The following is a 14,034-nucleotide window of genomic DNA, read 5'->3' on the forward strand; positions in this document are numbered from 1 at the left end:
CACAAAAATCATTACACTGACGCTTCCAATGTATGAAATATTTTATTATCAGAATTTTTCAGATGCTCTTTCTGATGTAGTAAAGCTTCCCAAAGTCACTTACAGTAGCTGCTCTTGTTGCTAGAAACTTTTCAGGTACTGTCAGCATAGTGCAGGCCTCGCCGCAGTTGTGTAGATAGCTGAGAAGATGGGGTAGGTCCTCCCGCAGATGGTACGTATGCTGGAAGCTTCTCGCTATGGATGGGTTTACTTGTGCATTTTTTACCAGTGCACATTAATATAACATAAAGTGCCCTTGTGTTTTACGGGTCCTTATTTATAAAAGCATCCTCTGATTTTTCATATAGCTCACACAGAGGTTTGTTTATGCTGTGCTCTCTTGATTTCTCAAAGTCCGTGCTTTGCATGGAACATCATGTTTCTTGAACTTGGTGTAAACATGAGCAGTGTGAGTCCCTGCGCCCAGACACAGAGTAAGCACAATTTTCTTTTTTTTTTTTTAGAATCTACCAAATTATAACTCTGGAAGGGTCTCTAATGTAACTGCCACTGGCCTTGCAGTGATGATGCTTCCAGAACCTTTTATCTGTCAGGCCTAGCCTTTCCCTGTATGCCTCTTGCCCTGCTGAAATGAGGAGAGGCTAGCTGTGCTTATAAACAGCAATAGACAGAACGGTCTGTTTTGACCTTCCTTAGATTCAGCAGCAAAATTTTAATGTATCATTCCTAGGTCTGACTTGGAGTGCCCTGAGGATGTACACAGCAGGTGGATTTAAATATTAAGTGGATGTAAAATAGAATATAAGTGTGCTGATAACCTCTGCAGTATTTGATATACACACTCAAACTCATGCTCTGCTTAGGCTTCTATAAAACACTAAGTGTTTTTCCAGACATAATAATCAATAAACTGTTAGACTTGCCCAACCATGCCCTGAGCTCTTTATTTTGTAGTGGTAGCTACTGGTTTTAATGCAATATTATTGTCCTTAGAATCACATCTAAATATAAACTCCAAATGGCCCCATACTCAGAAGATTAAGATGTGGTATAAATCCATTGAAACATGGATTGGTCCGCTCTCAGAATGTGAATGTGACGATTAGGGAAGCAGCTGTATAGCCTAAATTTATTACTGCAGATGTGCACAAGTTACTTGTTCTGCAAATGCTAATGATAATTCAGTATAGGTTTATAATTGGGTATAGTCTGTTAGCAACCCTTTTGAAAAGTAGATTACAGACCATACGCAGTAAATACACTGCATCTGTCAGAGGAACACCTGCTGTGGTGGTGAGTGACCAGATAGCTCTGTGCACTGACGCAGTTTGGGAGCATAAGCTTCTTTTTTAGTACTGCCTAGCAATGCACATAAATGTAGTTTTTAAAATATAGAACAACGGTTCATTCTGGGCTAAGGTTGCTGTGGGTATTTTAAATATCTAATTCTTTCACCACACTGTAGGCCTACTTTATATAGACTACTGCGTGAATTAGCAGTATTGGCTAAGCAGCTTAAAACAAATCTTGAAGCCAGTGGTGATTTTTAGCAGGTCGTTCTCAATTTCATAAAAACCTGCATCAGTGAAACTTTCAGCAGTTTTTGATTCATGACTCTTAGAAGACCCTCGTGCTGTGTTGCTATTTTTATGAATGTGCAAAAGGATGTTTATATCTGTAGCATTTTCTTAGGGTGGTTTGCTTATCTTAGGATGTTGCTCCTAATTACTTGCTATGTTTTGAGTAAAACTGAGTAAAATTGAATTGTGCAGAAATAAATTGTACGTTGAAACTGGCCAATGTGAACAGTACTTGTAAAATTCCTTACAAGGAATAATAAAGCCAAGTTGTTGTTGAGTTTATTGCCACAGGTCCTGGTTTCTAATTTCTTGGGGTTATCCCCTTTATTTACCTTTTTTACTATTTGCGTTTTCCTCATGTCTGTCCAGCTCAGTGGCTTAATTTCCCCATCTGTAGGTTATCTTAGACTTGAAAGCAAATTACCTGTAGGAGTTGCAGCTTTAAATTCAGGTTCTAGGTTCTGTTACAGCTTTTCAGTTGGTTCCCTTTGCCTACTGTGATTACCAGCTCTGCTGCACAACCTCAGGTCTGTCACACAGACTTCGTTGGCCAATTCTCAAGCTCGATAGAGTAAAAAGGGCTTATTTGTTTATAACAATAAAATTCCTTATAGCCCTTCTTTCCTACACACAGAAAATGACTTTTTGAACTATCTACAGTTTGTTCTGCCATAATTCTGAGCAGTTCATCTATTAATGTAACATTGACGTTATTCTTACGGCATTCTGTTGTAAACTCTAACTCTTGCATATGTTCGACCTCGGAGATCTTGTTCTTCAATGTTATGCCTAGGGCAAGAATAAGTATTTGCGTGCTTTGGGCAGACGTTTTCCCCTCAATGAATAACTGTAAATAATTTATTGATGCTATTAATGGAGTTTCCCTTTATTTAGATAGTATGCCTGCAGCAGCTCAAACTTCATTAGGCTCTTGGCTTCACCTAAATCAGTGAATAATAGAAAAAAGAATAGGAAAATTTCTAAATTACTGCAGATTTTAGTAGTTGAACACTCTGAAACTCTTGTGGAGATGCCACCAAACAGGACTTGAACGTAGAGGCACGGGAGAGCTACTCTACGTTTGACTTGGCTTGAAGTAGATCCACCTGCCACTGACTAATAGAAACTCCTTACGGTGTACAGGTTGTATCAAAAAACTAGGTTTTTTTTTCTCATAATTCATCCTCCTGGAATGAACATTATCCTGAACTTGTCATTGACATTGCCTCTGAGAGCATGTCCAGTCAGCAAGAACACGTTTGTTTTGTTGTTATTTAGCAAGAGACTCTGCATAGCGTGTTACAGAACAGCTTCTTGCAGCTCTGGGAGGTAGGCGACAACGCTTATCGTCTCACTTTTGTGTAAGTTAGGCTGGAAAACATCCAGGCTGTAGGGATCTTCAGTGTAGGATGTGGTAACAGCCTTAGCTTCCTCTGCGTTCTACAACAGGGTAGCACAGCACACAGTAATAGGCACAAAGCTACCAATCATGACATGATTCAACAAAGCTGGCAAAAATAAAACGCTTCCTAAAAGAAATCGCAGTATTGGTTAAGTCAGAGTGAATCTGTTGAAATATAAACCTTGGTATCTTTTTATTTTACTTTGATAAAATAGAGAGATATATCTTTCAAAAAGCAGCATCCTGTGTAAACTAAGATTTAAACGTAACATTATTCCTAGTCATGCAGGAAGTCCAGAAGAAAAAGAACTATGGATAATCAGTTAAAAGAACTGACAGATACCCTGATGTGTTGATCAGTAGTAATACCTAATTTCTATTTCAAGTGTGCTATAATGGATTACCATATAGATGCAGCAAAGCACTAAGCATTAAATAGATCTATGTGTTTTCTGAAAAAGCAATATTATTTCGCACTGTGGGGTTTCTTAAAATATTTCTTATTAGTGTACTGTGAAACTAGAAACACGATGTCAATAGCTAGTTTGGATTCACAGCGGTATTGCTAAAAGTCTAGGCTGGAGTGGAGGAAACTATCATTTGTTTTATAGGAATAGCAATGTGTGGGTTTTAGAACACCAGGGGTTGGGAGAGTGTAGAAAATGTTCTTGGAAATGCTAAGTTGAAAGGACAACGACTGGAGCTTGTTCATGACTTACGCAATCTTATGTCACACTGTAACACTGTCTAATGCACACGTGCAAAAATTACTAGAGAAGAGGCATCTAGCTATGGCTTTCAGTTAACTTGTAACGTGCGCAAGTTTTTATTGAATAGCTAAGACTTTTAACCATGCTAACTTATTTTGCATTGCAGGAGCAAGTGTGGGCTCTGAATTTGGATTATTTATATTTGTTCTCATCTGCTGCAAAGCTTTCATATCTTCATTAGGTAGCTGTGATGCAGTCTAATTTGTTTGTTTAGTTTTTTTAATGACTTCTGTTTACTGTTTGGTAGAGCAATGCAGGTGATTAATCTTTGCATTTTTTCAAAGTGCATCCATATGTTCTATTTTTTCCTTGTTTTGAGATGCTGAAAAGGAGAACGGTGTGAGAAATTACTGAAGTGTCTCAATTTTTGCTGTATGAAAAGACTTTGGGATATGGAAGCTTTCCTCTGATAGGAACCTCTGTCCTCATACTGTTTATTTCAACCCTTGAGTTGTTTTGATTCAGTCACCTGAGGCAGGTGTTTGATTCTGTGGTTTTTATTTTTTTAAAGAAAAAGCCTGTAAGCATGTTCCTTTCTTCCCCAACCCTGCCCGGCTTTATGCAATTTAAAGTTTAAGCTTGCTTTTCCTGGTGGTTGTTGCGCTCTGCAACAGCATTTGTTTTCCAGGTTTTCTCTGGGCATAACCTAAGGTTCGCTAACACTCGGATGCGAGAGTTGTAAGTTCTTTTTCAAAATGGGTCTTCATTATGCAGCTTTGCCACCTCGTCAGCTTACACAGCTTACACCTTATCATAGTTCACTTTCTGGAAGTGAACCGTGCGTTCAAGTTCAGGTGAAATTGTGTCACACAGAAGGTAGTGCCTTTGCTGCGTGCCATCGCGCCGCTGGCCTTTCCCAAATAACAGTTAACGCGCCTTGCGTCTTGTGGGGGAGGGCGTAGGAAAACCCAGCTTCCTACAATGGGCTGTTGTGTTTTGAAACAGCCAGCAAGTGGTGGTTATTTGTTTTGATCCTGAATCAGCTGGGATGTGTACACTGTAAAATTGCTCTAAGAACATTGCTGAAGCTTTGGGGAAATACGTATCATTTCGTTTGGCAGCTGAGGAAAATTTAGTTGTACATCGTCAGATTACTTTCATTTGTAACACGTGAGTATGCCATGCCTGGTGTTGAAGTATACATCAGATGTCTAGTGAACTAGACATATATTTTATAAACATAATTTTTGTTTTACAATAAAGAACTTTACTGTAATGTATGAAATATACTAACATATGCATTTTCACTAGTAGTATTACCAGATTTTGACAAACTTCTAATAAAACGTACTGATACAGAAGTGGTGCTTGATTTTTTTGAGGTTTAATACAATTGGTTCTCAAAAGTTAGTGTTTTGAAACAAATGAGAGAGAATTTACATCCAAAGGCAAGCTGAAGGTGTCTTGTTAGTGTGGCTTGCAAAAGGGAATTGGGTTTGCTCTGATGAGCTGCTGTACTAACCATGACTTAAACAATGGAAACAAAATATACGTGTTTTTGTCTGGTTTTCCATAATAAACATGAAGATGTGTGGGGGTTCCTCCCTGCGGTGTATTGTGACACCTGAGGCCAGACCATTTTTTGTTGCCAGTTTGTCGTAGGGTTTTGTTTAACGGAGCCTTTCCTCCTGCGCTTTGGGATTCAGTATGGGACCAGCCCAGCGTGTGCCTGGATACAGGCCGAGCTCTGCACGCAGAGGGCCACCACCCTTGCAGTGACTTGAAGAATTCATGATATAGGTTAGAAGCTTCTTTCTGCCCTGTGCCAAATTAGGTTAAGATTAACATCAGAAATAGTCATGAGAAGTGGTGGGCTGCTAGTATTTCAATACTTAGATGGATAATGATAATTCTTTGTCTGTGGATCCTGCAATCTGATTGGCAGAAACGTGGTCCTTAACCAACAGGTAAAGCCGAAATGTGAATCACGGCCTCATTTTTTAGCCAGTCAGATCCTTCATCCCAAGCACGTTCCTCCTGCCCACGAACGGGGAGCTAGACCTCTGGCCACCAGCCTCCCACTCCTTCAGACCCTGCTGCCACTGCGTCCTGGGGAGGGAGCTGTGGGAGTAATGCTGAGACAGAATGCGACGAGAGCGTAGAAGGGATGTGCCCAATTTATATTTTTATTCTAAACAAACTTTTAGAAATGCCAAATACTATTTGGGGAGCATGTTCTATGGTAAAGATGCAAAGGAAGACTAGTCTGTGTGACCTGAGGTCTAGTTCCCTAAGTCTATGAACTTGTCGTGACTTCCATCTTCTGCCATGGAGAAAGGAATGTTCCATTTTCAAAGAGACTCTATTTTGAGTGCTGTATATAATTTCTGAAGCACTTTGTTGTCAAAAATAAAGTCTGTCTTATTCCATCTCTCAAGCATACTATTTTAACAGCAATAATGATTCATGTGTTGGCCATCTCTGAAGGATTGCCTAAAATGCCAATTTTTGCTTTCTTGGCTGTGACGCTTTATTTCCTCTTGTCAGCTTTTATGTGCGAAAGACCAACAAATGGGTCACCGTTGCTTAAATGACTTGTCATTCGTTTTGCATCCTGCATGTAGTATCTCTGGAAACTTAATGGCGCTTTGTTGTGCAGAAGTTTGTTCAGTGATTTTGTTTGATAATTACCAGGAACTCTGACTGTTAGTTGTTTATAATGTTGTTTAACTTACTTTTAGTTCAAAACTAGATGTTGAAAATAATTTCCCTTTTAAATATATCTTAATTTCATATTTGAACAGCTGAAAAGTTGTAAGATCCAGACACATTTTCCTGTGAAATTAACATGAAACCATGTTTGTTAGCTTACTTCTTTTGAGAGGCTGAGCAGCAATAAGTTAGCTGTCCTGTGGCACTAACACCTACCTGCTGAGCCCTAGTCTGTACTGCTAAAGAGTTAAAAAGGAGAGAAAAAGGATGGGGGTGGGGTGGGTGGGGTGTCTTCGAGCCTGTTAACTTAATGTCCTTTAAAAGCTGTATTTGCCCAAGTAAGACCCCAAAACAGGTTTGTTTTATCCAGATTATTTAATAGCATTACCATCCACTGAACTGATGAAGGTCAACATTTGGTAGCCCCAACTGTTCTTCGCAACTAAGATTATAAGACTCTGTTAAGGAAAGCACTTAAGCATATGCTTAAATTGCTTTGCTTCGTTGGTGCCCTGTAGCGTTACAAGACTAAGGGGGAATGGGTTTGACCACAGCCTCTTTCTTTGTTTTTTTTCTGCCTCTGTTAGGATCAGTCCAAAACTACAGAGGCAGACAACTACCCATTATTCCACAGAAGTGCATTATTAACTGCATGTGCTGTGAATTAAATTAGTCTAGCCTTGTGTAATTTGGCTCGGTTTCACTCACCAACTGAAACCACAGGTAAATCATCTCGCAGCAAAAATAACTGCACCACTGTTCACCTCTGCCTTAGCCGAGAGATCAGACCCCATTAGCTGATGAAAAGACAGGCCTAAGCCACAGAAGCTCAAAATCTGGACTGTATCAATCTACCGGTAGTCATTACCAGACACTTCAGAAAAATGTAACCCAAAGCCAGCTGCTTAGAAATCTGTAACTTCATTAGAAATCAGTTGATATTCTGGAATACCAGGGCTTTGCAAGACAGTGGGAAAGTGAAAGCACCTCCTGACAGTGTCATGGTATTTTATTCAGGACCATTGCAAGTGCCTTTCTCCGTAAGGAGAGAGTAGAGTAATGGGCAGGAGTCCTTACTATGATAGGTATTTGCTTTCTATTGTATTCTCTCTGTACACATTACCATTTCATTTGTCTTGTGTATTAGTTTCTCTGTATCCTTTGAATGAGCCAGTTTATTATGGAAAATGTGACTATTTAGTTTTGTTTCCTGCAGAAAATATTGCAGCTGCTACCTGAGAGGATTTTTTATCGATGGCATTTTCGCAGTATAGGTAAGAAGGAATGGTTTAAAAACATTCTAGTACAAATAAAATCAATGTTTTCCGTAGTCACTTCCCAGGTTCAGCAAGTCCTGTTAATCACAGAATCCCTGGTATCGCTCATACACAAATAGTACTTATGTACGAGATGTGCAGCTGAAAATTCTGGAACCATATGGAAAATCTTTTTACCTGCTACAACAGCTCTGTATGTTCCTCATTTTGTGTGGTTTTGGTTGCCTGCTTCATACTTATTTCACACAAATGCTTTTTAAATTTTTATATCCCTAGATTTGCCTGGGTTCTCTTTCATGTGCTAGAAGCTGTCAAGATAATGGGGGTTATAAACCAGCACACCTTTTTCTAATTACATCTCCCTTTGTATTCACAGGCTAACACCAAAAATTAAGACTGAGGAGGGTTGTGGAATCTGTGTGTGACCCTCTTGCAAATTTGCGTTATGATAGTCTTTTGCAAGGGATCATACACGAGATGCCCATACAAATCCGTACATGCTGCTCTTTGCCTAATAATAGATACTGTGCTGAACTTGGCCCTTGCCACCTCCTGGAAATTTATGCTGTAAAACTTATGCTGTGAATAGGTGGCTGTTTGGTGGTTGAGCACAGGCTGTGCTAAACTGAATGCAAACCGTTGGACTGGTGCAGTGAACAGGAGCTTAATTTCTTCTCTGATATTCCTGTACTCTCTGTGCAGTTTAATTCATTATTATTCGTGAAATGCTCAGCTGTCACGCTGTTGTGGGAACTAAATGAGGAACTAAATTTCTGGTTTAGAGCTGGGATAGTGAAGGCAAGATATTAAGGACAAAAGTATAAACTTTTTAGTAGCTCTTTCTGATCAATTTTTCTTTTAATGAGGTCCACAACTTTACTGGCCTTTATAGATAGAATTCTGAATACATGGTATTTCTGCATGTTTGGCCCCAGGTGTCTTTCACCGATTCTCATATAATGGAGGATTTGCCAAGCATCACAATAGAACATGATGTTGGCCATGACAGACACCAGATACCTATGGATGGCATTCACTTGGTCAAACCGAGAGACCATCCCTCCTTTCCCCATGCTCCTGTGGTACCGACTGTACAGGTTCTAGCTTCTGCAGCAAGGGAAGGAATAGGGGGAGTCCAGCAGAGAGAAGACCTGGAGTTAGTAAAGCTTAAAGCTCTGGGTTTTTTTTTTGTTGTTTTTTTTTTTTTTTCTTAGTCTCCTGTCCCTTCTGCATGCTTTGTGGGGCAGGTGTTCTGTGGAAAAGGCTTCATAAGCACGGAACTGAAGGTTGTATTGCAACACATCCATAAAAAAGAACAAAATAAAGTTGCCAAGTTATTTACAGCACACACTAAGAGTGCTTGGCTTAAAGCACTCCATGTTCTCCCACTAGAGTTGTTTTCTTTTAAGCATAAAGATAATAGATATCTAACAGGCCTGGTTTAGTCACTCGTGAACTTCGGAAATCTAAATAAGAAAAGCAGAGTTAATTTTTCTGAACATCTATTGTATGTTTTAGAAGTTTTCTTACAGTTTGTATAGGAATTTCAACTAGATTTTAAAATCAGATTTGAACATTAATGCTATAGGGAAAAAAAGTTTTCTTGTCTTCAAACTAAAGATAGTTAACATTTTAATGATTTAAATATTCCCTGTGGCCTACGGTACTTGTACAGTGAATGTTTTGACCCTGTGATCAAGTACAGGAGCCAGAAAGCAAAATTTATTCCTCTCGTCATTTGACCAGATCGAATAAAGCTAAAGTCAAATGGGCGCAGAAATACTGAAGGGTGGAGTACATTTATTTTGATAGTCAAAGCACCTGGAAATCCAATGAAGTAGTTCTACCTGATAATTTCCTCTGAATTACACATCTTTGATTCACCCCTACCTTGAAAATTCAGCTTCTGAATACTACCAAAGTGCTTGAAATGTTTTGTTTTGCTCATTGTTACAGCAAATGTTATGCTGCTTCGGGGGGGTTATATTTCTTTTAAGTAGTACATTTTTGCTGTTGTTTGGTTTGGTTTCCAGCACTATTTCATCAGCTGCCACATTTTTCATCAGAACAATGAATTTGCTGTTGCAGAAGAAATAATGATTGGAAGTTAAAGGTCAAGGAAAGGGCTGTTGTCACATTTCCAGTTAGCACCGACAAAAATAAGAGGCTACTTTACTACACTTTACTACCATTTTGTCTGAATTACTCCAGAACAAATTGGTTTTAGTCAGTTGTTTTATAGCTAATATATTTTTTATATTTATGCTTCTCTTGAATAGTCATATTTGGATAATTTTTTAGCTGTGTCCAATAAATAAGCTAGAAATTTGGCAGTGCAAGTATTTACAGCTATACCTTGTGATTTGATTTTGCTTAAAGTTCACGTGCATTAATATGTATTTGCTCTATACGTTAATAATTGCCATTTAGTACTGTGAAATGGTGAGATCTTGAGGGAAGGACCACACTTAAGGAATGTAAATAATTCACAAATCCAGGAGAAATAACAGCTGAGTGCTACAGCATGTTACTTTTCTTAGAATTGGCTTAAAAATGTTTTTTTAACTGAAGCATTTAATGTATACTTTCTCTCTAACTTTTAGGTCAGGCATTTGAAGTTAAGGGCAGTTAGCCTGATATTTCTAAAACCAGAGTAAAAATATTTTGCAACTTTAATAGTTGTGTTTTATAGGCAAGGCTGTAGTATAGATTTCTAGCATCTTTTTCTTGCCATTATTGTCAATATTACTGTATTTGAATGCATTAATCCTACAGATCGGGCTTATTGATGTTTCCAAATCTAGTAAGTCAAAATTTGCCCTAGATACCTTACTTTTAATGAAAATAACTGAGAATTTTTCATCCGACTGAAAACAAAGTCAAGATATATTTAATCTCCTAGCACTGATGATTGTAATTAGATTTGCTTTGGGTTTTTCCACCCCATAGTTTTCTTTTTCCTGAACGCCAGTGCACTAGCCACACGGTAAATGGCATTAAAGTAGCCTCTTCTGTAGTGTTTTTATAAAGAACACATTCTGGTGGAAAGTGACCATCTTAGTATCTGATACGTGCCTATTTAATTTTTCTAATGCAGGGTCGATTTTGAAGAAACTTTTGCACACTGGAAATTCTCTCAAGGTATTTCTCTTTGATGTATCCATATTTCTTTTCCCTTTAATCCTCAGGAAGCATATTAATTTACAGTTTTCCAATATCAGTGTTTCTCAGATTGTTAGGCTTTGTAATTTTACTTATTCACTTTTAATATTAAAATTACAATAAAATTTATTCTTTATTTTCTAAAGTCCTTTTGCTGTTCTAATGACCTTTGTAAAGTTACCTGGAGAAGATATCAATCTATTTTGCTTAATACTTAATGCTAGAGAGATATGAAAAAATGTTTACTGTATTAAACATATTGATTTCTTGTTTGCCAAAGAGTTTTTAATCCATTTTTCTTTTTCTAAATATATTGCTAAAATCAAAATTGTGTCTTGTCAACAATAATGAAAAATAAATAAACTTAGTAAACCTCTGAATATTCTACCTTAGGTGGTTTTGTTGCATCTTGGTTTCACGAGTATCTTCTGATCCCAGGGATGTCGAGGACAATAGCTTGCTGCGGCCTCTGTGGGGCCAAGATTTCAGACGTAGCAGGGCACGAGGTGTTGGCAGCTCCCTGGTTATGCGTTGCACTCGCTGTTGTACTTCCAGAGGCCCTTTTGTGACTGAGTCTTGAGACTAGCCAAGAGGCATTTGGCCCCAGGAACTGCAGGAGTGGAACTATAACTTTTTGGCCTCTGGCTGAAGTGGAGCAGTAATGCTGTCTCCTTGGAGTGCCGCCGCTTTGGGTGTGGCTTGCTCCCACCCTTCCCTGCTCCTGATTAAATTAATAGTGTGATTACTCTTGGAGTGATGGAAAGACTCACCGGCACATAGCTGGGATGAAAGTACTTCTCCTGCATTTTCTTAACTAGTAAACTATGTTATGGTATTTATTTTAATATCTTTTTCTACAAAATCATCCCCTTGTAGATAAGATGTGAAGGAATCCGACTGTTTCTTCTCTGGCTTCAAGCGCTTCAGACTAACTGTGCGGAAGAGCAGATATTAATATTTGCATGCCTTGTGCCCGGCTTTCCACCCGTTATGTCGTCCCGAGGTCCCTGTACACTAGATAACCTCATTAGTCCTCCCGGTTCGGCAGATGGTGAGTTTATGAACAGAATTTCCAGTAGGGTGTACTGCCTCCCCCTCTACTGAGGTCGTTGAGGAGCTGTTGAGTTTCTTGTGAGGAAGATGTCACATGGTTGATACTATTTGCCTTTACAATTCAGAGGTGGATTGAATTCATCAAGCTACTGTATCTGTTGCAGCTGTATAGCCTTCTGATCTTGTTGTTCCGAGTTAAGAATGGTTGGGTTTCGTTTTGGTTTTTAACTGAGATGCAGCTATATGAACACATTAATTCAAAATAAGTAGGTGTGCAGGTTTACAGCTTATTGGGTAATCCGCAGTGATTGCTTGCGTTAACCCTTCCAAACTGCAGTAAATCAGAGGTTGGTGCCGTCCTCGATTAGATGCGGCAGGACTTGGGGAAATAGGGGGAAGCTGGACTTTGACTTTTTACAACTTTGTGGCTCATTAATGATTATATTCGAATTAATATTCTTATAGAAAATATCTTCTACTTAACTGTTTTCTGGTGTTCTATGTTTAAAATATTTTGTTCTAGCTAAGATTTTTCCAGAAGAAATAACCCCACTTTTGCCAGCTGTCTCTGGAGAGAAGATGGCTGAAGACCAAACCTGCTATTTTCTTCAGCTACTGTTAAAATATATGGTAATTCAGGTGAGGAGGATATATGTTTTTAACTACTTGTATTTGGAGGAATGTACTTGTGGTAGAAAACTAAGCCCGCGCTGTATCTATGCAGAGCTGGTTTTGCCTGTCCCCCCCTCCACCCCCAGGAAGAAGCTGTCTTCTACACTTCCTTATTCTTGTTTTTAAAAGGAAAATTATCCCAAAGGTATTTCCTCGTGCCATTTTCTGTGAAAATAGGAAGTTTTTACACTTGTGATAAGGATTAATGAATGTTATCCAAACTGCAGGATAACTGACTTTTTTGTGTGCTTGTGGTTGCATTTAGAAAATTGCTGTGGGGTAAAGATGCAGTTTGTTCTCTTTAGACACATACATAGTGGAGAAGACATGTAAAAGAGCATTGGAGAAAGATATAAAAAGGAGAGAAAGCCTCTGAGATTTTTTTAAAGGGATGCAAATAACATGTAAACAATTTTAATTAGAAATAGATCAGATTAATCTGTACAGGAAAGAAATTAAGATAATGTACATATTTAAAAAGTACAAGTTAAGCGAAATTTTAAATAATGTGGAAACTGTATAGACAGTGAATGTTAAAGAACTCAGTATTTAAAAAAAAAAGATAATGAAATAACTTGAGATACAACTTTTTTTTATATATATCAAAATGCAAGACCAAAATGATATTTGGAAGGGATTTTGTCATCTTGAATAAGTGCTTTATTTTGAAAAGCGGCTGTATGGAATTACCAGCTTCCTACTCAGCACTCTGTTTTACGTAGCAGAGCCTCACAACACTGTTCTTTTTATACTCTTATTACATGTTTGGGATCTAAAAAACTGACCACTAGAAATGCAATTACATTGTGGTTCATCAGCTTCCACTTCTCTGCGTTACGTTCTAGATGGGGGCACAGCTGGGCAGTAACCTTGCTACAGACAAGAGATGAGATTAAAATAATCTGATGCAAGTGCAGAATGATAGCTGAGAGCCAGAACGTAGAGCAGATCTGCGTCATTAAGAAAATTTATGTCTGGGGCTGGGTAGAATTTAATGAGTTGGTTTATTTACATAACAAATAAAATGATACAAAACTCAGTAGTCTTGTTTCCAAGCTCTACATGTGTATTTTGCAACAGCAAGACAGTGCAAGTTCCACAATTTCTAGAGATCTGGAAAAAGATCTAGTACAGATCAAAGTAAGAAAATGTGTTTAAAAGAAAATAAGTAAATAAATAAATCTCATGTGACTGATGTATACAAGTCAGTTTTTCTTTACATTAATAAATTATCATCTTGGATATAGATTCAGCAAGCTTGTCATCTGTTATAGGCAATTGGACAGGCTTTCCTAAGAGTTTTTACTGGAAAAAAAAAATATAAAGAATCCTGTAGTTTTTTCATGTTGCTTAAAAAAAAGAAAGGGAAAAAAAGAGGTGGGCCTGAATCTCAAGTACATGCCAAAAGATGAGCACTTTTAGTGCTCACCTGAGTTTCACAAACAGAGAAGTGATGTAAGGGACTA

At 38.2% G+C, this 14,034-nt stretch overlaps 1 protein-coding gene across 4 annotated transcripts in view; it reads left to right on the forward strand.

Annotated features, from left to right (window-relative positions):
• RALGAPA2 (Ral GTPase activating protein catalytic subunit alpha 2) overlaps positions 1-14,034 on the forward strand; it is a 135,165-nt gene that overhangs the window by 13,359 nt on the left and 107,772 nt on the right. For all 4 annotated transcript variants that reach the window (XM_075089687.1, XM_075089685.1, XM_075089686.1 and 1 more), the window contains exons 4-7: positions 7,621-7,678; positions 10,779-10,822; positions 11,720-11,894; positions 12,420-12,535. In XM_075089687.1, the coding sequence (XP_074945788.1) occupies positions 7,621-7,678; positions 10,779-10,822; positions 11,720-11,894; positions 12,420-12,535 (393 nt within the window). The remainder of the gene's footprint in view (positions 1-7,620; positions 7,679-10,778; positions 10,823-11,719; positions 11,895-12,419; positions 12,536-14,034) is intronic.

Source organism: Phalacrocorax aristotelis, chromosome 3 (genome assembly GCF_949628215.1).
Source record: "Phalacrocorax aristotelis chromosome 3, bGulAri2.1, whole genome shotgun sequence".
NCBI classification, from domain to species: domain Eukaryota; kingdom Metazoa; phylum Chordata; class Aves; order Suliformes; family Phalacrocoracidae; genus Phalacrocorax; species Phalacrocorax aristotelis.